The 27,153-nt window shown below is 45.8% G+C and overlaps 1 protein-coding gene across 5 annotated transcripts in view; it reads left to right on the top strand.

The window, feature by feature from the left end:
* The window catches only part of LOC135056795 (alpha-2-macroglobulin-like), a 325,812-nt gene that overhangs the window by 254,347 nt on the left and 44,312 nt on the right, over positions 1–27,153 (top strand). For 2 of the 5 annotated variants that reach the window (XM_063962390.1, XM_063962389.1), the window contains exons 28-30: positions 11,361–11,526; positions 15,525–15,742; positions 16,317–16,532. In XM_063962390.1, the coding sequence (XP_063818460.1) occupies positions 11,361–11,526; positions 15,525–15,742; positions 16,317–16,532 (600 nt within the window). Of the gene's footprint in view, positions 1–11,360; positions 11,527–15,524; positions 15,743–16,316; positions 16,533–27,153 lie in introns of those variants that run through there. The other 3 variants (XM_063962393.1, XM_063962392.1, XM_063962394.1) reach the window with 3 other exon arrangements.

Genomic DNA, 27,153 nt, shown 5'->3' with positions numbered 1-27,153 from the left:
GTCAATGGCCCTATTCCTCCCACGGACAACAGGTGTCTCCCCGGGTGCCTGACTTAAACAAACCACCTCACCATCAGAATCCTCCTGGTCAATTTCCTCCCCAGCGCCAGCAACATCCATATCCTCCTCATCCTGGTGTACTTCAACACTGACATCTTCAATCTGACTATCAGGAACTGGACTGCGGGGTGCTCCTTCCAGCACTTGCAGGGGGCGTGCAAATGGTGGAAGGCGCATGCTCTTCACGTCCAGTGTTGGGAACGTCAGGCAACGACACAATTGGACTCTCCTTGTGGATTTGTGATTTCGAAGAACGCACAGTTCTTTGCTGTGCTTTTGCCAGCTTGAGTCTTTTCATTTTTCTAGCGAGAGGCTGAGTGCTACCATCCTCATGTGAAGCTAAACCACTAGCCATGAACATAGTCCAGGGCCTCAGCCATTCCTTGCCACTCCGTGTGGTAAATGGCATATTGGCAAGTTTACGCTTCTCCGACAATTTTATTTTAGATTTTTGAGTCCTTTTTTTACTGATATTTGGTGTTTTGGATTTTACATGCTCTGTACTATGACATTGGGCATCGGCCTTGGCAGACGACGTTGATGGCATTTCATCGTCTCGGCCATGACTAGTGGCAGCAGTTTCAGTACGAGGTGGAAGTCGATCTTGATCTTTCCCTATTTTTGGAACCTCAACATTTTTGTTCTCCATATTTTAATAGGCACAACTAAAAGGCACCTCAGGTAAACAATGGAGATGGATGGATACTAGTATACTTATGGATGGACGAGCGACTGCCGACACAGAGGTAGCTACAGCCGTGGACTACCGTACTGCGTCTGCTGCTAATATAGACTGGATGATAATGATATAAAAAATATATATATATCACTACTGCAGCCGGACAGGTATATATTATATAATGACGGACCTGCTGGACACTGTCAGCACTGCAGACTCCTAAAGTAAGCTACTAGTATCAAGAAGATAGAAAAAAAAAACACCACAGGTAGGTGGTATACAATTATAAAAAATATATATATATCACTACTGTAGGACAGGTATATATTATATAATGACGGACCTGCTGGACACTGTCAGCAGAATGCGTTTATAGAATAAAAACACCACACGACGAGTGTTTAACTTTTTCAGGCAGACAATCACAATATACTGGTGGTCAGTGGTCACTGGTCAGTCACACTGGCAGTGGCACTCTGGCAGCAAAAGTGTGCACTGTTAATGTACTCCTGCTATAACTGCTCCCCAGTCTCCCCCACAATTAAGCTGTGTGAGCAGTGAGCACTCAGCACAGTCAGATATACATAGATGATGCAGCACACTGAGGCTGAGCACAGATATAGTATACTGTGTCACTGTGTATCGTTTTTTTTCAGGCAGAGAACGGATTATATTAAATAATAATAAAACTGCACTGGTGGTCACTGGTCAGTCACTAGTAAACTCTGCACTCTCTGAGTACTCCTAAGCTCCAGTAAATCAAGTGTCTCACTCTCACTCTCTATCTATTTCTATTCTAAACGGAGAGGACGCCAGCCACGTCCTCTCCCTATCAATCTCAATGCACGTGTGAAAATGGCGGCGACGCGCGGCTCCTTATATAGAATCCGAGTCTCGCGAGAATCCGACAGCGGGATGATGACGTTCGGGCGCGCTCGGGTTAACCGAGCAAGGCGGGAAGATCCGAGTCTGCCTCGGACCCGTGTAAAAAGGCTGAAGATCGGGGGGGTTCGGATTCCGAGGAACCGAACCCGCTCATCACTAGTCAGTGTCTGTGTGGGGGCAGGAAAGTGGGGTGGCAAGTGTTGTGCTGCTCAGTCCAGTCCAGTGTAGTCACTCAGTGAATTGTTCTGCATCAGTCCAGCCAGTCACAGTGTCGGTGTTCTCTGCTGCCATATATCCAGTGTAGCTGTATAAAGTGGTGCTGTGTTGTGCAGACCAGTCCAGTGTAGTCAGTGTATTGTGCTGCATCAGTCCAGCCAGTCACAGTGTTGGTGTCCTCTGCTGCAATATATCCAGTGTAGCTGTATAAAGTGGTGCTGTGTTGTGCTGTCCAATCCAGTGTAGTCAGTTTCTTGTGCAGCATTAGTCCAGTGACCAGTCACAGTGGTGGTTTCCTCTGCTGCCATGTATCCAGTGTTACTGCCGTATAGTTCCCGTGATACTGGTGTATAATTCCCGTGATATTGCTGTATAATACCCGTGATACTTGCGTATAATTCTTGTGACATTGCCGTATAATTCTCAGAATACTGGCGTATAATTCCTGTGATATTGCTGTATAATTCCTGTGATATTGCCATATAATTCTCGGAATACTGGCGTATAATTCCCGTGATACTGGTGTATAATTCCTGTGATATTGCCGTATAATTCCCGTGATACTGCCGTATAATTCCAGTAATCCTGCCGTATAATTCCGTATAAATCCAGTCCAGTGGTGCTGCCATATAGGTTCAGTGGTGCTGTCCTGTGATGTATAGTATTTACTCCAAATAAAGGGGTTATTAATATTTAATCCAAATAATTTTTGCAGGGTTTGCCCTGTGAGGTGTAGGGGTAAGCTCTCTTGTGCCGCATATTGTGTTATATAACTCCAGAAAAATAATGGAGAACAAACATTTGGAGGATAAAATAGGGAAAGATCAAGAACCGCTTCCTCCTAGTGCTGAAGCTGCTGCCACTAGCCATGACATAGACAATGAAATGCCATCAACGTTATCTGCCAAGCCTGTGTGCCAAGGTCAGTGTGTGCTCTGTAGGGGTGCTGTCCTGTCACTGCGGTGTATCTGTGCTGTTAGGGGTGCTGTCCTGGCTGTCACTGGTGTTTCATGTGCTATTAGGTGTGCAGCAGCTGTACATGGGTTTTACTGTCTTGGAAGTCCCTGTGTTGTACAGCGGGCAGAGGCACTGTCCTCCTGTATGCTGTAAAAATTCAGGGGTGCATTTGTTAAAATAAAAGCACACTGGTCCCGTATGCTGTAAAAATTCAGGGGTGCAGCTGTTAAAATAAAAGCACACTGGTCCTGTATGCTGTAACAATTCAGGGGTACAGCTGTTCAAATAAAAGCACACTGCTCCTGTATGCTATAAGATTACAGAGGTACTGTGGAAAAATAAAAGGGGCACTGTGCTGTGTGCTGTAATAATAAATGGGGTGCTGTCATGTGAAATGGAGAACAACAATTTGGAGGGGAAAAAAGCGGAAGATCAGGAACCACTTCCAGTTCCTAGTACTCAGAGCCGGCCCTAGGAATAGGCAAACTAGGCAACTGCCTAGGGCATTTGGAATGCCTATGGGCACAAGCAGCTTCTGCTGATTAAAATGATATGCAGCATGCCTATATTCTGTGTGTGACTGCAGCTGTATCTGCATACGAAATGCTACGTTACAGAATATAGGCATGCTGCATATCATTTAAATCAGCAGAAGCTGCTTGTGCATCCTAGTAACATATCAATACAATACAAATAAGATGCATGTTCGGCAAAAATGTGCCAGACGTTAGCAGAGCTGGCCTAGAGCTGCCAGCTGACTCATGCCAGGCATCTCCTGCTGCATGGTGTATTGAGGCAAGATGTATAAGGAAACATCTGTATTCAAGCAGAGGCAGAGGTCACAGTGTTAGCAGCCTTGTGAGTGCTGTGTGCGGGTGGGTTTGTTGTGCAATAGTGTTTGGCATATGTCTAAGGGGCATTATGTGTGTCATGCATATAAATGCATTAATAAGTGTGGATATGTGTAAGGGGCACTATTTGTCATTATGTTTGTAAGTGCAGTAATAATGTGCGGCATATGTGTAAGGGGTATTATGTGTGTCATGTGCATAAGAAGCTTAATAATATGCGGCATATGTGCAAGGGACATTATGTGTATAAGGGCATTAATAAAGGTTTGTTTAATGTGTATGGCGCATTATGTTTATAAGGACATTAATACTGTGTGTCATGTGTAAGGGGCATTACTGTGTGGTATTATGTTAAATGCATTACTAATGTGTGGCATTATGTGTATAAGGTGCTCTACTGTGGTCTAATGTGAATAAAGAGCAATAAGGGTCAATTCAGTGTGATGTATTGTGAATAAGGGGCACTACTGTGAGGAGTAACATATATAAGGTAAAGTGGTACTACTGTGTGATGTAACATGAATAAGGGACACTACCGCATGATAAAGTGTGAATAAAGTTGCAGTACTGTGCAGCATAATTTGAACTGGGGGTACTTTTGTGTGGTCATACCCCTTCCCAGCAAGAACACGCCCTTTTTTGGGCTGTGTGCCGAATGTGCGCACTGTTCCTATTTAAAATATAGGGGGTAGGAGCACCAAAATGAGGACAGCTATGGGTGATGGTGCTGGAAAAGGGGTGCAGGGTCAGAGGTGGAACTAGTGCCGGTGCTAGGGGGCACCAGTCAAAATCTTGCCTAGGGCATCATATTAGTTTGGGCTGGCTCTGCTAGTACTAGTGCTGAAGCTGCTGCTGCCACCAGTTATGACATTGATGATGCAATTCCATCAATGTTGTCTATGAAGGACAAAGCCCAATGTCATAGAAAGCATGTAAAATCCAAGAAGCAAAAATTGATAAAATCAGGGAAAAAAAGAAATGATATGATGAGAAACGTAAAATTGGCAATATGCCATTCACGACACAAAGTGGCAATGAAAGGCTAAGGCCTTGGCCTATGTTTATGACTGGTGGGTTAGCCCTCCTCCCAGTCGAAACATTATAAAAAAATTAAGCTTGTTAAAGCACAGGAAAAAATAACTGTGCGTTCAGAGATATCACTTCCTACCTCTATGACTGTTATCACCCAGTTTGTTATTGTTATTTCAAATTGTAAAGCGCAACGGAATTTGCTGCGCTATATAAGAAACTGTTAATAAATAAATAAATAATATCACAAACCCCCAAGGAGAGTCCAAGTGTGTCCGCGGTTGCGATGTCTAGGCCTGTCCTTAAACACTGTATGGAAAGAAGAGGCTCCTACCACCATTTGTACGCCCATGCAAGTGCTGGGAAGAGCACCGCCAGTCCAGCTGCTGATATTGAGATTGAGGATGTCACTGTAGACATACACCAGGATGAGGCGGATATAGGTGTAGCTGGCACTGAGGAGGTAGTCGACGATGAGGATTCTGATGGTGATGTGGTTTGTCTGAATAAGGCACCAGTGGAGACAGTTGTTGACCGTGTGATGAGAAAAACCCCTGTTGCCGGGTTACGTTGCGGCTACCGATGGAAGAAGATTGACAGGAAGAAGGCGTGCCAGGGCAGATCCGGACCGTTTGGAGCCGTTTTCGGGGAGTGGTGAGTAAAATGCAGGCGTGTCCAGGAGAACGGAGGGTGAAGGAGTGATGTCAAAGCTGGGCCCATCATCGCTGGATCCATCGCACAGGGTAGGTAGGTATAGGCCTAGTCTAGTTTTGCTTGATTTTTTTTTAGCTTAACAGGGCTGCAGAAGCGATCGCAGCCCTGCTAAGCAAAAATACACTCCCCCATAGGCGTGGACTAGTTGATCGCAGCAGCAGCAGCAAAAAGTTGCTGGCTGCGATCAACTCTGAATGATCACCTCTATAAGAATGCTACAATGCACAGGATGGTAAACAATAACAGAATGAATGAGAGCAAAAGATAAGACTCTGTGTGGAAAGTCCACACAAAACCTGATTTCAAGGTGAGCTGGATCTGATCAGGAAAACAATCTAGACTGGGTAACTAAACTTCAGAATTACACAGAGCTGCCAGTTTCTCACATGTAGCAGGAACTATAACCAGCACAGGAGCGGAAACAGGAACGGAATATAAAGGGAGACACTTACAATCAGAACAGCAAGAAAAACTAAGTCTCCTGATGAGGAGATACAATGCAGCTGGACAGCTAGAAACACAGAGGCAAACTACTAATTATTAGAGATGAGCGGGTTCGGTTCCTCGAGATCCGAACCCCCCCCGAACTTCACGTGGTTTACACGGGTCCGAGACAGCCTCAGATCTTCCCGCCTTGCTCAGTTAACATGAATGCGCCCGAACGTCATCATCCCACTGTCGTATTCTCGCGAGATTCATATTGCATATAAAGAGCCGCGCGTCGCCGCCATTTTCACTCGTGCATTGGAGATGATAGCGAGAGGACGTGGCTGCGTTCTCTCAGTTTCTGTGTTCAGTGTGCTGCAAATATCTGTGCTCAGTGTGCTGCAAATATCTGTGCTCAGTGTGCGGCATATATCTACGTTCTCTGCCTGAAAACGCTCCATATCTGTGCTGCATTGTAGTCGTGCGCAGTATATAGTAGGAGGACAGTGCCGAATTTTGCTGACCACCAGTATATGTATAGCAGTACGGTACAATAGTCCATTGCTCTACCTCTCTGTCGTCAAGTATACTATCCATATCTGTGCTGCATTGTAGTTGTGCACAGTATATAGTAGGAGGACAGTGCAGAATTTTGCTGACCACCAGTATAAATATATATATAGCAGTACGGTACTGTAGTCCATTGCTCTACCTCTGTGTCATCAAGTATACTATCCATATCTGTGCTGCATTGTAGTTGTGCGCAGTATATAGTAGGAGGACAGTGCAGAATTTTGCTGACCATATATATATAGCAGTACGGTACAGTAGGCCATTGCTATTGATATATTACTGGCATATAATTCCACACATTAAAAGATGGAGAACAAAAATGTGGAGGTAAAATAGGGAAAGATCAAGATCCACTTCCACCTCGTGCTGAAGCTGCTGCCACTAGTCATGGCCGAGATGATGAAATGCCATCAACGTCGTCTGCCAAGGCCGATGCCCAATGTCATAGTAGAGAGCATGTAAAATCCAAAAACAAAAGTTCAGTAAAATGACCCAAAAATCTAAATTAAAAGCGTCTGAGGAGAAGCGTAAACTTGCCAATATGCCATTTACGACACAGAGTGGCAAGGAACGGCTGAGGCCCTGGCCTATGTTCATGGCTAGTGGTTCAGCTTCACATGAGGATGGAAGCACTCATCCTCTCGCTAGAAAAATGAAAAGACTTAAGCTGACAAAAGCACAGCAAAGAACTGTGCCTTCTTCTAAATCACAAATCCCCAAGGAGAGTCCATTTGTGTCGGTTGCGATGCCTGACCTTCCCAACACTGGACTGGGAGAGGTGGCGCCTTCCACCATTTGCACACCCCCTGCTAGTGCTGGAAGGAGCACCCGCAGTCCAGTTCCTGATAGTCAAATTGAAGATGTCACTGTTGAAGTACACCAGGATGAGGATATGGGTTTTGCTGGCACTGGGGAGGAAATTGACAAGGAGGATTCTGATGCTGAGGTGGTTTGTTTAAATCAGGCACCCGGGGAGACACCTGTTGTCTGTGGGACGAATATGGCCATTGACATGCCTGGTCAAATTACCAAAAAAATCACCCCTTCGGTGTGGAATTATTTTAACAGAAATGCATACAACAGGTGTCAAGCCATGTTTTGCCTTTGTCAAGCTGTAATAAGTAGGGGTAAGGATGTTAACCACCTAGGAACATCCTCCCTTATACATCACCTGGAGCGCATTCATCAGAAGTCATTGACAAGTTCAAAAACTTTGGGTGACAGCCGAAGCAGTCCACTGCCAACTAAATCCCTTCCTCTTGTAACCAAGCTCCTGCAAACCACACCACCAACTCCCTCAGTGTCAATTTCCTCCTTAGACAGGAAAGCCAATAGTCCTGCAGGCCATGTCACTGGCAAGTCTGACGAGTCCTCTCCTGCCTGGGATTCCTCCGATGCATCCTTGAGTGTAATGCCTACTGCTGCTTGTGCTGCTGTTGTTGCTGCTGGGAGTCGATCGCCATCCCAGAGGGGAAGTCGGAAGACCACTTGTACTACTTCCAGTAAGCAATTGACTGTCCAACAGTCCTTTGCGAGGAAGATGAAATATCACAGCAGTCATCCTGCTGCAAAGCGGATAACTCAGGCCTTGGCAGCCTGGGCGGTGTTAAACATGTTTCCGGTATCCACCGTTAATTAACAGGAAACTAGAGAATTGCTTGAGGTACTGTGTCCCCGGTACCAAATACCATCTAGGTTCCATTTCTCTAGGCAGGCGATATAGAGAATGTACACAGACGTCAGAAAAAGAGTCACCAGTGTCTTAAAAAATGCAGTTGTACCCAATGTCCACTTAACCACGGACATGTGGACAAGTGGAGCAGGGCAGGGTCAGGACTATATGACTGTGACAGCCCACTGGGTAGATGTATTGCCTCCCGCAGCAAGAACAGCAGCGGCGGCACCAGTAGCAGCATCTCGCAAACGCCAACTCGTTCCTAGGCAGGCTACGCTTTGTATCACTGCTTTCCATAAGAGGCACACAGCTGACAACCTCTTACGGAAACTGAGGAACATCATCGCAGAATGGCTTACCCCAGCTAGACTCTCCTGGGGATTTGTGACATCGGACAACGCCACCAGTATTGTGCGTGCAGTACATGTGGGCAAATTCCAGCACGTCCCATGTTTTGCACATATATTGAATTTGGTGGTGCAGAATTATTTAAAAAACGACAGGGGCGTGCAAGAGATGCTGTCGGTGGCCCGATGAATTGCGGGCCACTTTCGGCATTCAGCCACCACATGCCGAAGACTGGAGCACCAGCAAACACTCCTGAACCTGCCCCGCCATCAGCTGAAGCAAGAGGTGGTAACGAGGTGGAATTCAACCCTCTATATGCTTCAGAGGATGGAGGAGCAGCAAAAGGCCATTCAAGCCTATACATCTACCTACGATATAGGCAAAGGAGGGGGAATGCACCTGAATCAAGCACAGTGGAGAATGATTTCAACGTTGTGCAAGGTTCTGCAACCCTTTGAACTTGCCACACGTGAAGTCAGTTCAGACACTGCCAGCCTGAGTCAGGTCATTCCCCTCATCAGGCTTTTGCAGAAGAAGCTGGAGAGATTGAAGGAGGAGCTAAAATGGAGCGATTCCGCTAGGCATGTGGCACTTGTGGATGGAGCCCTTAATTTGCTTAGCCAGGATTCACGGGTGGTCAATCTGTTAAAATCAGAGCACTACATTTTCGCCACCGTGCTCGATCCTAGGTTTAAAGCCTAAGTTGTATCTCTCTTTCCGGTAGACACAAGTCTGCAGATGTTCAAAGACCTGATGGTGAGACACTTGTCAAGTCAAGCGGAACGTGACCCGCCAACAGCTCCTCCTTCACATTCTCCCGCAACTGGTGCTGCGAGGAAAAGGCTGAGAATTCCGAGCCCACCCGCTGGTGGTGATGCAGGGCAGTCTGGAGCGAGTGCTGACATCTGGTCCGGACTGAAGGACCTGCCAACGATTACTGACATGTCGTCTACGGTCACTGCATATGATTCTGTCACCATTGAAAGAATGGTGGAGGATTATATGAGTGACAGCATACAAGTAGGCACGTCAGACAGTCCGTATGTATACTGGCAGGAAAAAGAGGCAATTTGGAGGCCCTTGCACAAACTGGCTTTATTCTACCTAAGTTGCCCTCCCTCCAGTGTGTACTCCGAAAGAGTGTTTAGTGCAGCCGCTCACCTTGTCAGCAATCGGCGTACGAGGTTACTTCCAGAAAATGTGGAGAAGATGATGTTCATCAAAATGAATTATAATCAATTCCTCCGTGGAGACATTCACCAACAATTGCCTCCAGAAAGTACACAGGGATCTGAGATGGTGGATTCCAGTGGGGACGAATTAATACTCTGTGAGGAGGGGGATGTACACAGTGAAAAGGGTGATGAATCGGAGGATGAGGAGGAGGTGGACATCTTACCTCTGTAGAGCCAGTTTGTGCAAGGAGAGATTGATTGCTTCTTTTTTGGTGGGGGCTCAAACCAACCAGTCATTTCAGCCACAGTCGTGTGGCAGACCCTGTCGCTGAAATGATGGGTTTGTTAAAGTGTTCATGTCCTGTTTATACAACATAAGGGTGGGTGGGAGGGCCCAAGGACAATTCCATCTCGCACCTCTTTTTTTCTTATTTATCTTTGTATCATGTGATGTTTGGGGCTTATTTTTTTAAGTGCCATCCTGTCTGAGACTGCAGTGCCACTATGCTCTGGGCCAGGTGTTTGTGCCGGCCACTTGGGTCGCTTAGCTTAGTCATACAGCGACCTTGGTGCAAATTTTAGGACTAAAAATAATATTGTGAGGTATGAGGTGTTCAGAGTAGACTGGAAATGAGTTGAAATTGTGGTTATTGAGGTTAACAATACTATGGGATCAAAATTACCCCCAAATTCTATGATTTAAGCTGTTTTGGGGTTTTTTTTCTAAAAAAACATCCGAATCCAAAACACACCCGAATTCAACAAAAATTTTTCAGGGAGGTTTTGCCAAAACGCATCCAAATCCAAAACACGGCCGCGGAACCGAATCCAAAACCAAAACACAAAACCCGAAAAATTTCCGGTGCACATTTCTACCAATTATACAGCAGCTGAGGCTGAACACAGGGTTACATGCAGGAATCTAAAGCTGCTGGAGTGTAGTAATACAGACTAGCTGCTAGCGGCTTGTAACAGATTCACAATATCAGAGAGCCCCAGGTGCCTATTCTAAAGGGCCCCATACACTAGGACGATAATGCCCGATTTCATCCGATATCGGGCTTTCGGCCTGATATATCGGATTAAATCAGGCATTTTGGAGATGTTTCCGATCCGATCCGATGCGCGTTCCCGTGAGCATCGGATCGGATACTCCAGATTGAATGTGCTGCACATTCAATCATGTCCGACCTTGCAGGCATGGCTGGGATCGGCCAGGATTGCCCAAGATACATTGTATGCAAAAGGACAGCATAAGATGTACCTTGGGCGATCCTGCCTCCTGGGAGGCTGCCGGGGGTGATCGCCCGCGACATGTCAGACGGACATGTTGCAGTAGTGTATGGGGCCCTTAAGACTTTCACTCTTTTTCTTTACTTTCATTATTTTTATATTTCACCATTTTAATCTTTATTAGGGAATTATTGTACTAAATTGCTTAAAGTTACATTTTACATTTCTGTATTAAGGGTGACCTGTGCACCTATTGTACGTGTTACCTCTTTTTCTCATGCTAAACCATACATTTTGGTAGCAGGTAGCACATCTCCACTATTACTGGAATATACATGACATTATATGGAGAACCTGTAATTTGTAAATTATGGCCCAGATTTATCAAGCCTTGGAGAGCGATAAATTGAACGGTGGTAAAGTACCAACCAACCAGTTCCTAACTGCCATGCTACAGGTTGAGTTTGAAAAATGACAGCTGATTGGTTGGTACTTTATCTGGGCCTATAGTTCTAAAATTATTTTGTGTTTATTTAAAGACAACACTGGCTCGTAATGCTCTTGACTGCCTGGTTGCTGCCTCTAACCAAGAAGAACAGAGCATTTATAACCGGGTTATGATGTACCATGCATTCCAAGTGTTGGGGCAAGCCAAGCTGACCTATGCAATGCTGCAAACACAGAAGGACCAGACAATTGTGGAAGGTACTGGCTACATCCTTAACAACCAATGCTCTCCATTAACTTTTATTCTAATACCCACTCATTCCAGCATCTAAGCCACCAGTACAACCATAGTCCAAAAAATGAGTGTTACATAGCTGGAATGGAAAAATATAAATTGACATCTCAAATAGACACATTGGGCCGGATGTAATGAAGTCAGAGTTGGCCGGAGGACTGAACTCAGAAGTTTATTTAAAGGGCAAGCATGTCCTAGGCAAAACTATGCCTCGATAATGCTTGTTGCTTTAAAAAAAAAGTCTGTGTTCGTATGTGAACACGAACCTCCTGCCAACTCTGACTTCAATACATCCGGCCCTAGATCTTGGAAACATGTTTAATGTGCATTATTGAGATATTGGGTGGAGGTGTATCAATCCCCAGGTGGGCCCTTCTGCCTGGGGTCCCTTCTACCTCCTCTAGGGATCAGGTTCCAGACTGTGTACTTGAATTATACTGTACATATGTTACCTTATACTGCACAGGACTATGGGGCATTTTCTAAGGTGCATTGCTGTTACTATTCTGGTACATTATCATGCATGCACTAGCAGTATTTACTATACATACTGAATATATTTATTAAGGGGCGCAGCCCGTGCACTCTAAGGGTTAGACTAACCAATGTGGCAGCTGGCCACACCCCCTCTGAGACTGTCCATACCTCTAAACATGGATCCTTACCACTGTATTCCCCTGTTGGGCCCTTCATGCCCCAGTCCGACACTGCACCTAAACAGTGAAGACATGGACATTGGAAGCCAATCAATTAGCTTTTACTCATAATTAAAAAGGTAAGCTGTTGATTGCTAGGGGCAACTTACCCCATTTGCCCACTTCTTCACTCTTTATAAAGCATGGTACCTCTCTCCATATGCATCCCACCCATAGTCACTAGGGATTCCTCTCTCCTGCTGCTACGGCATTACACAAAGTCTCCAGAAGAGGTCTGTACACAGGTCTGGCGCTACCATTATGCAGCTATGGGCGGTGACCACTGGGGGGCGGCGCTGCTCGCTGCCAATGATAATTGCTTTCATTATTACCTCTGCTCAGCTGGGCTCCTCCTCGTCCGTAAGTGACTGAGGTCTGAGGAGCAGGCATGTTGCAGCTGCCCAACTGTTATGAGCCGGCCCGGCATTGATGTCAGCGTAACATGGGTGAGTGCTGTGTAACCCATCGGGAGATATGCAGGGCGGCTCTTCTAAAATTCTGAAAGCTGCTGACTGGTCCTTGCTCTGTCTGCAATATCCCCCTCTCCACTCCCTGCCCGCCCTTCCACTATAGAATCCAGCATATTCCCGCCCCGCACAATGACAGCACCCTTGCACCCTAATGTTATCCAGCGCCACCCCTCCCACAATTGCATCCCTGATTTTTACTTGCCCCCACCTCCCACGATGGCATCCCGTGATTGAATCCCGCTTTCTACCCGCCCCCGCCTCCCGCGATTGCATCCCGCTTTTTTAGCCGCCTCCTGTGATTGCACCCCGATTTTACCCGTGATTGCATCCCGCTTTTTACCCACCCCCGCCTCCCGCAATTGCATCCTGCGATTGCATCCCGCTTTTACCCGTGATTGCATTCTGCCTTTTAGCTGCCTCCCACGATTGCAAGGATGCCGTGGCCGCCCAGCTGTTATTAAGTAAACTAAACATAGACAACACATTTGAATTACCTGTCAATGATGAACTAAGCTCAAATAGATTGATCCCCCCCCCCTCATCCTCTACACCTAACCTTGTAATGTATTAATAACTAATAACACCATGAACACCATGAAAAATATATGGCTGTATTATTGCAACAAGTTTGCAATGTAGTGTAATGAAGGAAATGTCTGAGCACTCACATGAAAGTATGTTCCTTTATTGAACCAATGGCCACAATTACAACAAATTATACACACACAGTAATGCCAGGAGTAACATTATAACATAATAACCTACAGCAATTTGGTTATTTAAAAAAAAGTTTGTAAAGGTAAAAGACAGGAACCTGAACACATCTCCTATTATAGGAAATGTGCCCAGAATGTACCCCCCATATGCCAGTTTATACCTGCCCCCGCCTATCATGATTGCATCCCACTTTTTAGCTGCCCCCACCAGTGGCAAACGCAGGATTTGCATGGGGGGGTTTCCAGAACTGGGTGGAGCCAAGCATGGGGGTGGGGATTGATGTGACCCAGTATATGATGGGTCCGTAAAACTAGTGTGTGTGTGTGTGTGTGTGTATATATATGCATATATATATATGCATATATATATATATATATATATACTTATCTACACACATATATATACCGTATATACACCTCTCTCTCTCTCTCTCTCTCTCTATATATATATATATATATATACACACACACACGCACACACACACATATATATATGTATATATATATACATACATAGCATATTGAACATGCATATACGTATATACAGTACACATATATATATATATATATATATACACACCCATGTATATATATATATCATATGTGTGTGTGTGTTTATATGTATGTATATACATGTGTATATAATGTATGCACATGGATATATATGTACTATAATTAAAATAAAGTAAACTTTTATTAAGCACTTATAAGTACCACCAGGAAGACAGCAGGCATAATAATAGTCATGCAGAAAAAAAACTAAAAAAAAAAAAAAATTTATAATATTTTTTTATTTTTTTTAGTGAGGGGGGTTTCTGGGTACTCGGAAACCCCCCCTGCGTGCGCCACTGGCCCCCACCTCCCGCTTTTTGTCTGCCTCCCGCAATGGCATCCCGCTTTTTACCCGCTTTCACCTTCCGTGATTGCAGGGACGCTACGGCCGCCCAACTGTTAGCAGCCAGCACGGCACTGATGTCAGTGTAATATGGATAAGTGCTATGTAACCCACCTGACTGCTGCAGCTTGCCGCAAAATGTCACGTCTAGTGGGCTTTTCACATTTAGGGGCTAATTCAGACCTGATCGCTAGGCTGCGTTTTCTGCACAGCGGGTGATTAGGTCTGAACTGCGCATGCGTATGCACCGCAATGCACAGGTGCGTGACATGGGTACAAAGCGGATCCCCCGCTCAGCGATGGGTTTGTGCGATGATCCATTCGCACGGGCGTTTGCAAGGAGATTGGCGTTCGTGGGTGGCAACTGACCGTTTTCTGGGAGTAGTTGGAAAAACGCAGGCGTGTCCAAGCGTTTGCAGGGCTGGTGTCTGACGTCAATTCTGGTCCCGGACAGGCTGAAGTGATCGCAGCGGCGGAGTAAGTTCTGAGCTACTCAGGGACGGCACAAAGTTTTCCTGTACCGCTCGGGCTGCTCATGCGATCGCACACTTGCACAGCTAAAATACACTCCCTGTGGACGGCGACTATCTGTTCGCAGCAGTGCAAAAATCGTCTGCCCAGCGATCAGATCTGAATTAGGCCCTATATTTTTTTGTCTGATTTTCAGGAAAGGATGAGGGGGGGGGGGGGGGCGATGACACACCGGCCCTGTTTGTACATAAAAAGTACTGTAGACTGCTACTTATGCTAAGGCATAAAAGAGTCATTTAAGACAACTCCGGAACACCTTTAAATTCTTGGTGACTATTGCACTTTAAAAACCTGCTAAGAGGGAGATGTACTATGCAGTGGAAAGAGTGGAAAAGTGAGCCAGCGGAGAAGTTGCACATGGCAACCAAGCAGCATTGAAGTCACTTTTATAATTTGCATACTATAAAATTATATAGAGCAGCTGTTTGGTTGCCAACTTCTCCACTGGCTCTCTTCTCCACCCTTTTCACCCATCTCACTCTAAAAGAGAACAAGAAGGGCAGTAAGAAGGGGGAAGGGAATACCCCTCTCTACTTTGTAGATGTCATTGATGTTATCCTGAACATGGACCTCAGAATGTGAAGTTTCTGCTTAAAAAAATGTTCTATGTAATTAACGCCTGACACATGTCCTTTACTTTCTCCCCTCTTACAGATGACACGGATCACTTGGAGCTTCTCATCAAACCCAAGCAGCAGCGCTCCTATCTGTTTGCTCCTCAAGCTTCATCAGCAGGTATTGAGAAGATGGAACGTTTCCTGCAGGTCTTGGCTGAAGGGACTTATCACACCCCAGGGAAAATTAACTTCTTGGCTATGGGTGCTCGTTGGCTTTCAAGGCACCCCTCATCTGGGTCATACAGCTCTACACCGGTGAGATATTTAGTGGCTGTATTGTGCCAACATGTCATACAGCGTGGTACACTTAAGGTATCCTGGTGCAAAGAAATGACCTCTAAGGGCATGACCTAAAAGTGGTGGCCCTGTGGATTTAGTTTACAATCTAAGATAAGTAGGTTACACTGGAGGCATGAAGCAATAGTTTTAATGGCAAAAATATCCTGTTATCTTTGTAAACTTAGGACCTCATTCAGTCACGATTGCAAAATTTGCAAATCGCAATCTGCCCGATTATCGAACGACTGCGCATGTGCAGCATTCGCATTGCACATGCGCTAGTAAAAAAAAAGTGACAGAAAATGTGTACACTGTTAGCAGAAATTGCAATCCTAAGTGAACAAGGTCCTTACACTGCAGTTTGGTTATAATATAAAGCACCTGCAGGTTATATCACTTGTGATGGGATTTTTATTACACCTTATGCACAGACTTGCAGCAGGCGGTGTATACTACAACAGAACAGAAGTTTCCCTTTATGCTGCGCCAATCCCGGCAGACGCTGGCACCTACACGGATTGGTTAATGCGTTGCTTATCTGTTTCCTCAGGACACTGTGGAGGTGCTGAAAGCGTTCTCTGACTTTGCTCCTTTGGTGTACCAGAAGATCACCAATAACGCTGTTCTAGTGCAATACGGAGATGAAGTCATCCGACAGTTTAATCTTGATGCCAACAATCGTCTCCTTGTCCAGACACAGCCCCTGTCCAGCATACCAGGGAACTATAATGTAACCATCAGCGGCCGTGGCTGTGTCCTGCTGCAGGTAACAATGCTGCATTCAGTCCACCTTAACTGTGTCCTGCTGCAGGTAACAATGCTGCATTCAGTCCACCTTAATTGTGTCCTGCTGCAGGTAACAATGTTGCATTCAGTCCACCTTAATTGTGTCCTGCTGCAGGTAACAATGTTGCATTCAGTCCACCTTAATTGAGTCCTGCTGCAGGTAACAATGTTGCATTCATTCCATCTTCATTGTGTCCTGCTGCAGGTAACAATGTTGCATTCATTCCATCTTAACTGTGTCCTGCTGCAGGTAACAATGCTGCATTCAGTCCACCTTAACTGTGTCCTGCTGCAGGTAACAATGCTGCATTCAGTCCACCTTAATTGTGTCCTGCTGCAGGTAACAATGCTGCATTCAGTCCACCTTAATTGTGTCCTGCTGCAGGTAACAATGCTGCATTCAGTCCACCTTAATTGTGTCCTGCTGCAGGTAACAATGTTGCATTCATTCCATCTTAATTGTGTCCTGCTGCAGGTAACAATGCTGCATTCAGTCCACCTTAACTGTGTCCTGCTGCAGGTAACAATGCTGCATTCAGTCCACCTTAATTGTGTCCTGCTGCAGGTAACAATGCTGCATTCATTCCATCTTAATTGTGTCCTGCTGCAGGTAACAATGCTGCATTCAGTCCACCTTAACTGTGTCCTGCTACAGGTAACAATGCTGCATTCAGTCCACCTTAATTGTGTCCTGCTGCAGGTAACAATGCTGCATTCATTCCATCTTAACTGTGTCCTGCTGCAGGTAACAATGCTGCATTCAGTCCACCTTAATTGTGTCCTGCTGCAGGTAACAATGCTGCATTCAGTCCACCCTAACTGTGTCCTGCTGCAGGTAACAATGCTGCATTCAGTCCACCTTAATTGTGTCCTGCTGCAGGTAACAATGCTGCATTCAGTTCACCTTAATCATATGTTACAGTTACCGCATCCATAATGAACACGCTTCTGTGTCTTCCAATGTATGGGTCGACGTGGTCAAAAGGCCAAAAGGTAGATAGTGCTTAATGACAGTTTCAAATTTTTTACATGACAATTGTCAACACACACATGGCCGAGACATGATTTAGTTTTTCCAATTTTGGCTTGATTTACTAATCCTCGTGGACTATGTCTGGGAATAATAACCCCGCCCAAAGCGTGGCAAAGTGTTGTTAAACATAAATGACATCCAAAAAACAAACAAAAAACTTGTGTCGGCCATTTCCATGTTGACATTACGACCCTGTCGACCTAACGACTGTCTAGCTAACTGTAGATCTTCTATACCAGTGGTTCTCAACTCGGTCCTCAAGACCCCAAACAGCTCACGTTTTCCAGGTCGCCCAGCAGGTGCACAGGTGTACTCATTACTCACTGATGCGTTTTAAAAGATCCATAGGTGGAGATAATTATTTCACTTGAAACTCTGGGGGTCATTCCGAGTTGATCGTAGCTGTGCTAAATTTAGCTACGATCAGGCACTCAGACATGTGGGGGGACGCCCAGCACAGGGCTAGTCTGCCCCGCATGTCAGTGCCGCCACCTCCCCTGCAGAAATGCAAAAGCATTGCACAGCGGCGATGCTTTTACATTTGAGGAGTAACTCCCGGCCACTGCAGCTCCTGCGGCTGGCCGGGAGAACCTCTTCTCTGTCCAGGTCGCAGCGGCTACGTGTGACGTCACTGAACCGCCACGGGCCGATCCCCCCAACGGTCTGGCCACGCCTGCATTGACTGGACCGCGCCCCCTAAATGGCGGCTCAACGCCACCATCCAGCCCCCTCCCGCCCAGCGACCGCCTCTGCCTGTCAATCAGGCAGAGGCGATCGCTAGGGAACAACGACCTTCGGCCGTACACCGCACTGCGGTGCCGGCGCATACGCAGTTCCGACCCGATCGCTACACTGCGACAAACTGCAGCCAGTGATCGGTTCGGAATGGACCTCTCTGTGAGAAGACCTGGAAAACATTCACTGTGTGGGGTTTCCGAGGACTGAGTTTGAGAACCTACAGTATGTTCTATACAGTTGCATATCTATAATGGGTGCACTGCAGTGTGTGCGGTGCACATGGGCCCCTGGGTTCAGAGGGGCCCCACACTGCAACCATTTCTTCTAATACTCACCTTTCTGATCTCCGTGTGTGGGCCCCTCCTCTCCAGTCCCGTAGCCGGCAGCCGCAGCAACGCTGTTACTGCTCTGTCTGAGCACTAGACACTCTGGCACTGTGCCAGAGTCTACAGTGCATGCACAGGTCTCCGAAAAAATGGCTGTCGCACCATTTTTTCAGAGACTTGCGCATGCGCTGTAGACTCTGGCACTGTGCCAGAGTGTCTAGTGCTCAGACAGAGCGCTAACAGCACTGCTGCCAGTTATGGGACGGGAGAGGAGGAGGCCCACACATGGAGACTGCACACGGGTCTCCTCTTTCTAGATACGCACCTGGTTCTTTACCACACCCGCTTAGGATTTTATAGCCTCGTCATAAAGTGATTATACAGCCTTTAACTACAATTAGTTCCAGGTCACAGAGGGGCCTGTTTATGAATGGAACACTTATTACAGCGATAAGTGCACACTTATGTCATCAGGGCTGTCAAAGTCAGAAAAATATCACGCTGCACGTTGCCATATATGCACCTCATGCGCGTGCCTGCACATTCTCTCCCGTGCGTGCGGATACACGCAGCCGCGTGATGGCGCCTCAGCCATGCGCTCGAGCGCGTGGTATGTGCATTTACGGTAGACTTTGTGTGCGTCTAGCGGGCGACTCAATCGTTTAATAATAGAACCAAATAGCTTGTTTTATAGATAATGTTCCCCTTAATGATAACTGTAAGTTTGGTTAATGTGACTTGTTCACGGACTTGGGAATCCCTCTTTACGTGGTACAAAGGGTCTGATTAAGGTTGAACAGCTGTGTCTGGTACCTAACTGAAGAGTATTTTAATAGCAATAATCCGGTGTTGGTTAGGTAAAGATTAATCGCTCCTGCGTGTAGTTATGACCATTAGTAGTTTCTGGACATATTCTATATTTGCAGTTCATTATCCATGCGGCGGGAATCCGGAGATTCCCACCCACCTGAGCTGTTTAAAATAGTCACAGCCCACCTGTTCAAACTAACCTATGACCTTTTGATATGATGCGAGGAGACATTCCTGTGTCCAATGAACAATGAGATTGTAGGTCCCTTTGTAGTATACTGTACTCAGTGTATATAAGGTCAGCCAGCCTGAACAGCTCTCCCACTCTCTCCACAAACGGTTTTCATATTAACAAACTCGGGGCTGGTACCAGGCTGCGCTGCGATTGTTCCCAGTGTGTGTGTGTAAGTAATTCTCTGTGATTATATCGCTCTTTGTTTGTATGGGCCACATTCTCTCTCTCTGTTTAGTTTAAGACTGTAACGTTATTGTATATTTCTGTCTAGATATTCTGTTAGAATTATATGTTAGTATGTAGTGTATGACTTGTAAACTGTTTTACCCCTTTTCAATTTAACTAAAAGCTTGTTAGTAAAGGTGTTGGATCCTTAGCACGGTATTGTGTGTTCATTACATTGCAGAAAGTAATAAGGGCATCTCGATCGCTCAAACAGCTTTAGTGTTAACAAGGTTAAGCAGCGTTATATCGCTACAGTGTTTCAGTACAAGGTTTACAGTATAAGAATACCCTTCCTGTGTGTCATCTTGTGAGCATCTGCGCCGCTCGTGATCTCCTCGTGGTCTCGAGCGTCCGCTACGCTGATAGCGTAGCATTACGGTTGTCACTCGCCTATAGCGTGCTCGACTCCACGCATTAAGCTGTGAGCGAGCGTGCCGCATGTGCGTCTCGATCACGGCCTAGCGTATGCTATACTAAATACGTACCCTTACGGTACCCCATACGCCAATTGCGTACTGTGTCTCTTACCCATTATTGTAAAGTTATAAGGTAATCTAAATCAGCATTATCAATTGGCGGCTCGTCCGTCCTCCACATATCCGCACTAGCGAAAACAAACGTTATCCGTCAGCAAGGGCGGGAAGGCAGTATCCCTTCGTATCGGGATACAGTAGTGCTGACTAGATAAGCGTCTGCTTCGCTAGATTGAAGGAGTGCTGGTGGGATCCGGAACCGGAGGTAAGAACAATACGCTATTGTTTTTTTTTTAAAAACTGTTTATTTCTGTTTTGCGTACGCACGCACGCACACACACAACTGTATCTCTTTTTCATTTGTGTATTTTCACATATCACCTTCCTGTTTGCCATTTCACAATTGATAACGTGCTGAGAAAAATTTGTTGCTATTGGTAGTTAAAAGTTAAAAGTAATACTTAAAGGAGTAAATTATAAAAACACGCACACAGCCTGGCCTAGTTAAAGGTTGATACAGTGGAATCTGTGTGGTGTTCGGTAAATGATTATAGCTAAATATCATTTACATTGATAAACGTGTTAGCTGTGTTACTGTGGACGTGTCTGGCCTGCGTACACGTGTCTCTAACAAAGGGGCAGAACGAGTGTACGCGACGCAAGGGTCGACGCACGGAGCATATATTACGCAACGGAGCGCCTGGGTACACCCACATAATACAAATCACAACAGGCGAAAAGGAGGCAACGCGATAAATAGCGCAAGTCAATTTCAGTGTCCAAAATTTTAAGCTAATAGATCCTTCTCTAATTTGCAACCCATCTGGACTAGACTGTGTTACTTAATGAAAGGGATTTCTGCGCAGAAACGAAAGTAAAGTGTATATGAGGTGAAAGAGTGTGTATACATATATATATAAGTTTCTAATTTTTGGGGTTGAACCAAAGGAAATCGAGTTCTCGTGAAGGTACATACGTGTAAGTGACTGCATGGTGGCTTGGGAGGCATCCCTTGTTAAACATTAAAAAAGAGCATTAGAGTATAGCAGACCAGGAGGTCTACTGTAGCACAGACCAGGAGGTCCAGACAGACCAGGAGGTCCAGGTACAGCAGACTAAGAAGTCCGCTATAGATAAAGAGTAGCACAACACCAGTAAGGGTTGGTGCGGAACCCATATAGGCCATTAAGCTCAGGCTGAAGAAATTCGCAGCCACAATTTTCGATTCCACTGGTCGCTCCGCACATAAGATTAGTTGCTTATGTGCAGAACGATTGTACCGCACGTAATTGTGTGCATTAGTTAGTAACTTGACCCAGTACCATTTGCGTACACTAGAGGGGTCATAAACGCTATTTGTACATTCTAACGTGATTTGTGTAATATTTTTTTTATTTTAAGGGAAGTTCGCTAGTCACTTGGGAACTATCCAACAACCAATAGTTACTGGAAAGGGTTAATTGCTCTTCAGATCACACCCACATGTTCCAGTAAATAGAGGTTCAGGTCGCAGGGGCCCTAGGTTGAGTACGCCAGCGCTAAGGCAGTGTGTGGGCGTATTGGTCAACGTGGGCGAGTGAGTGGAGTACTCGGTAAACTTCGCCGCCGGCCTACCCCGGACATCTTGGTTTTGTAAGGGTTTGCTGAAGACCCTGATTTGAAGGTCAGAGGTAGTGAAAGCAACACCTGCAAGGATGGGGGCCAGTTGTTCAGGTAGGGGGCGATCGACCTCGGTTCGGGTTGACTTAATAAACCGACCAATCGGGTCGGCAAGGTATGTAATGTGTGAGAAATACGGATCACACACACAGGTTTTGTGTGATGAATGGGAAAGAATGACTGTGCACGATGGGGAAAAGTTCCCACGGGTAGGCAATTTTAGCCCAGATGTGTTGCAAAATCTAAGGAGAAGGATATGTCTCATTAAATCTGCAAAGAGACGAATCAAACATTATGACTATTTACAGTTATGGCAGCAGGAGGGTGAAATACAGAGAGGATTGGCTCAGGCGGCTGGATCTAACCCTATCAAGAAACTGATAGCCACGGCGCCACCGCCACCATACATAACAGGAGAGCAGGTGGTCACAGAGAATGGCACACTGGTGAATGATAAACATGCACTTAGTAACTGTATAAATGTTAAGAATAATGTGACTAAGATTATCGATGCAAATACTAATCCGTGCAAGCTGTACCCTGTTTTAAACTTTCCCCAGGAGTGTGATCAAGAGGATGAGCCAACAACAATATCGGCACTCTCTCTAGCAGCCACCATAGCAGAAACAACCGTGGGCACGGCCCAACCCGTAAGATTAGCGTCAAAGCCCCCTAGCGGAGGGACAGGTGAGGTCGTATCATCTGGTAAGTACGGCACCATACACTATGCTGAAACCATTTCACCACATATTGTAGAATCTACTCAGAAGGATGTTATTGGACTTAATCCCGTTAGGGTAATAGCAGTGCCAAATGGGAAAACTGACACTTCAGGAATCACTCCTGTCAGAAACATCGCCATGCACTGCCCCTTTTCCCGAATGGAATTAAGAACAATGGTGTCTGAATTCCCTGATCCTAGGAAAGATCTAGCTGCTAGTCAGAAATACATTAGAGATCTAGGAAATACTGTGGAGCCCAATAACAAAGACTGGCAGATATTGCTGAGGGCATGTTTACCCTCCAATGTCGACTCAGCAAGATTTTTAGCTGACTGTAAATTAGATGAAGATGTACCCCTTACGGATGTGTACAATCAAGATAATGTAAAGAGAATAAATTTACAATTAAAAGAGTATTTTCCAGCTGTTGCCAAATGGAATAAAATTTTTACCATCAAACAAAAAGAGGGAGAAACAGCTGCTGATTATTTTCATCGGGCACTACAGGAAATGGCTAAGTATACAGGCATAGAAGATATTTCGACAAATGTAAATCTTACAGCAGTAGCAGTATCTGTGTTAATAGAAGGTTTAAAAGAAGTATTAAAGACAAGGGTACAGACCACCCAACCATGTTGGCGAGGTCTGTCGGTGGCTACTTTGAGAGAGGCTGCTGTTGATCATGAACGGAATATCACCAGACACAGGGAGTCACAAAGTGATAAGTTAATGGCCGTAAGTATACAGGCCCTGACCACAAGGCCATCTCTGTATAAATCTCCGACCCCTGTGGGTAAGTCAAATGTGGTAACTTGTTATTACTGTCATAAAGAGGGACATTTTGCACGAGACTGTAAATCAAAGAATGCACAAGGATCATACCAACCCCCTAGACAACGACATAACACACGAAATTGGGAGCAAGGACCGCAGAGACGGAGTTATGAGCCACACGCAGGGGAAACAAAAAGGTATCCCCCAAAAAGAGACTGGCAAGTCACTGATAGATCCCATTTACCCCCTTCACAGGTAATAGCTGCCAACGCGATACAGGGAGGCCACCACGCACCATAGGGGCGAGGCCACACCTGTAATCTACAGCCAGTGAAATTAATTGCGAACCTTGGAAATTAACCCGAGGTTACAATTGTTGTAGCTGGTAAATCTCTAAATTTCCTTGTAGATACGGGGGCGGCCAAGTCAGTGATAAATTCGACCGTGGGCATGAGAACCACTGGTAAAACAATTCCAGCCATGGGAGTAACAGGAGTAGTACAGCACTACCCTTTAAGTAAACCCGCAGAGATTACGATAGGGCCTTTGCATACCAAGCATTCTTTCCTGCTGGCTGCATCGGCTCCGACTAATCTCTTAGGGAGAGATTTACTGTGCAAAATGGGATGCGTCATATACTGTACTCCTGAAGGTGTGTTCTTGGACATACCCGAAAACCACGCTCAGGAAGCGCAAGATATGCTAGACTCCCCAACAAGATTAATGTCACACACTGTTATTGTAAATAGGTGTCCGTCCAAGGTAGAAGAAATGATTTCCCAGATACCGGAGTCACTTTGGACCAAAGATGGACAAGACACTGGATTGATGGCAAATGTAGCCCCAGTAGTTGTGCAAGTAAAAGATGGTAGGATAGCTCCAAAAATCCCACAATATCCTCTGAAGCCAGAGGTGGAGTTAGGAGTTTACCCTGTAATAGAGCGCTTGCTACAACAGGGCATTCTGGTAAGGACGTCCAGCACTGCAAATAGTCCCATCTTCCCTGTTAAAAAGAGTGGGGGGAGGGGCTACCGATTAGTGCAGGATCTAAGAGGGATCAACAAAATAGTTGAGAGTCAATTCCCCGTAGTGCCAAATCCAGCTGTCATCCTAATGCAAATCCCTCCCACTGCCAAATTTTTCACTGTGATTGACCTCTGCTCCGCGTTCTTCTCGGTACCCCTGCACCCTGACAGCCAATACTTATTTGCATTCACATACAGGGGAGTTCAGTATACCTGGACTCGCTTACCACAAGGGTTCATAGACAGTCCAAGTATTTTCTCACAAGCCCTGCATGATTGTTTACAGTCTTTCCAACCAGTGAGTGGATCAGTATTGATACAGTACGTGGACGATTTACTACTGTGTTCAGATTCATTGGAAGCGTCCCTGAGAGATACTAAACAGCTCCTGTCTCATCTTTCAGACACAGGACACAAGGTTTCCAAAGACAAGTTACAATTATGCCAGACTCGTGTGAAGTATTTGGGACACTGTCTAACACAAGGACTGAGACACCTTACCGCTGATAGAATTCAAGCAATTCGTGACATGACCCTGCCACAAACCCAGCAACAGATCAGAACGTTTTTAGGAATGTGTGGATATTGCCGTAACTGGATCCCAGGTTTTTCCATACTAGCCCTACCTTTGCAGGAGATGGTCTCATCAAGTAAACCTGATCGGATCTCGCACACGGACGAATCCGAGATGGCATTTGAAAGACTAAAACAGTGCCTAACACAGGCACCGGCATTAGGTATGCCTGACTATGGGAAACCCTTTGAGCTGTACGGAACAGAGAGTGCTGGTTGCGCAGCAGGTGTCCTAACCCAGAAGCATGGTGATGCCAGCAGGCCGGTAGCTTACTACAGCGCTCAGCTAGATACGGTAGCGCGATCCCTCCCCACATGCTTGCGAAGCGTTGCAGCAATAGCATTGCTAGTTACAAAAAGCGAAGATGTAGTGCTAGGACACAACCTCACAATTCATACACCACATGCAGTGTCAGCCTTACTAAATTCTGCCCAAACCAGACACGTCTCATCAGCGCGGTTTACAAGATGGGAATTGGCACTGATGGCCCCCGTAAACATTACCATAAGGAGATGCAGCGCATTAAATCCTGCAACGTATCTCCCAGGTGTGCCTGGACAGGCACAAAGGGTGGAGGATGAGAGTAATGGTGAAGGAGGATTTAATACAGAGGATGACACACATGATTGTATGGAATATTTTACCCAAAATTTCACGGCAAGGCCTGACATCAGTGACAACCCACTGGAAGATGTAGATTTTACTTTCTACACTGACGGTAGTTGTCACAGACAGACGGACTCGGGAGACTTGTGTACTGGATACGCAGTCGGAGATGACCAAGGCACCATAGAAGCAGAACCGCTAGGCCCACCTCACTCAGCCCAGGTTGCTGAACTGGTTGCCCTAACCAGAGCATGTGAATTGGCTAAGGGCAAGTCAGCCAATATCTACACAGATTCTAGGTACGCCTTCGGAGTAGTCCATGATTTCGGAGCCCTATGGCGCCTCAGAAATTTCATGACGGCAGCTGGCACACCCATAGCGCATGCAGCCCACATCAAAAGGCTTCTAACAGCGATACAGGAACCCGACAGAGTGGCTGTTATCAAGTGTAAAGCACACACATATAGCCAAGACCCGGTATCACTTGGTAACAGCCGAGCAGACGAAGCTGCTAAGTTAGCAGCTGGTACCCATAGACAGACAGACATCACACAACTGATGGTATTTAATACTGTCAACACACAGAAATTGTGCGAAATGCAAAATTTGTGTTCTCCTCAGGAAAAGGCAGTTTGGAGATCAAAAGGATATGGCCAGGAGTCCTCAGGACTCTGGACAGATGGACATGGTAAACCAGTGGCACCAAGAGCATACCTTCCAAGTCTAGCGGAAGCAGCACACAGGCTGACTCATCTGGGCAAAGAAGGGATGTGTAAGCTAGTAAGAGCTTATTGGTGCGCCCCAGGATTTTCTTACCATGCGGGTAAGAGAGCAATGACATGTCTTACCTGCTTGAGGAAAAATATCGGAAAGGCAATACCAACAGAGCCATCTCATATCCCTCCAACAGATGGCCCTTTCCAGGTGATACAAATTGATTTCATACAATTGCCACCTTGTAGAAATTTAAAGTATGTTTTGGTCTGTATAGATGTGTTTTCAAATTGGGTTGAAGCATTTCCTGCGGCCACAAATACCGCTGTATTTACTGCAAAGAAAATTGTACAGGAATTTGTGTGTAGATACGGTATCCCTAGAATAATTGAAAGTGATAGGGGTACCCATTTCACCGGTGAAGTCTTTCAAACAATGTGTAAGTTGATGGGAATTAATAGTAAGCTGCACACTCCGTACCGCCCCCAGGCGAGCGCGAAGGTGGAAAGAGTTAACAGCACTATTAAAAATAAATTGAGCAAAGTAATGACTGAAACAGGACTGTTATGGCCTGAAGCTTTGCCAATCGTATTATACAGCATCAGAACCACTCCCAGGTCCCCTCTTAATCTGTCTCCTTTTGAAATTCTGTTTGGTCGACAACCCCATGTTATGATTAACCCCCAG

This window comes from Pseudophryne corroboree, chromosome 3 (assembly GCF_028390025.1).
Source record: "Pseudophryne corroboree isolate aPseCor3 chromosome 3, aPseCor3.hap2, whole genome shotgun sequence".
Classification (NCBI taxonomy): domain Eukaryota; kingdom Metazoa; phylum Chordata; class Amphibia; order Anura; family Myobatrachidae; genus Pseudophryne; species Pseudophryne corroboree.
This window is presented reverse-complemented; position numbering and strand designations above follow the sequence as displayed.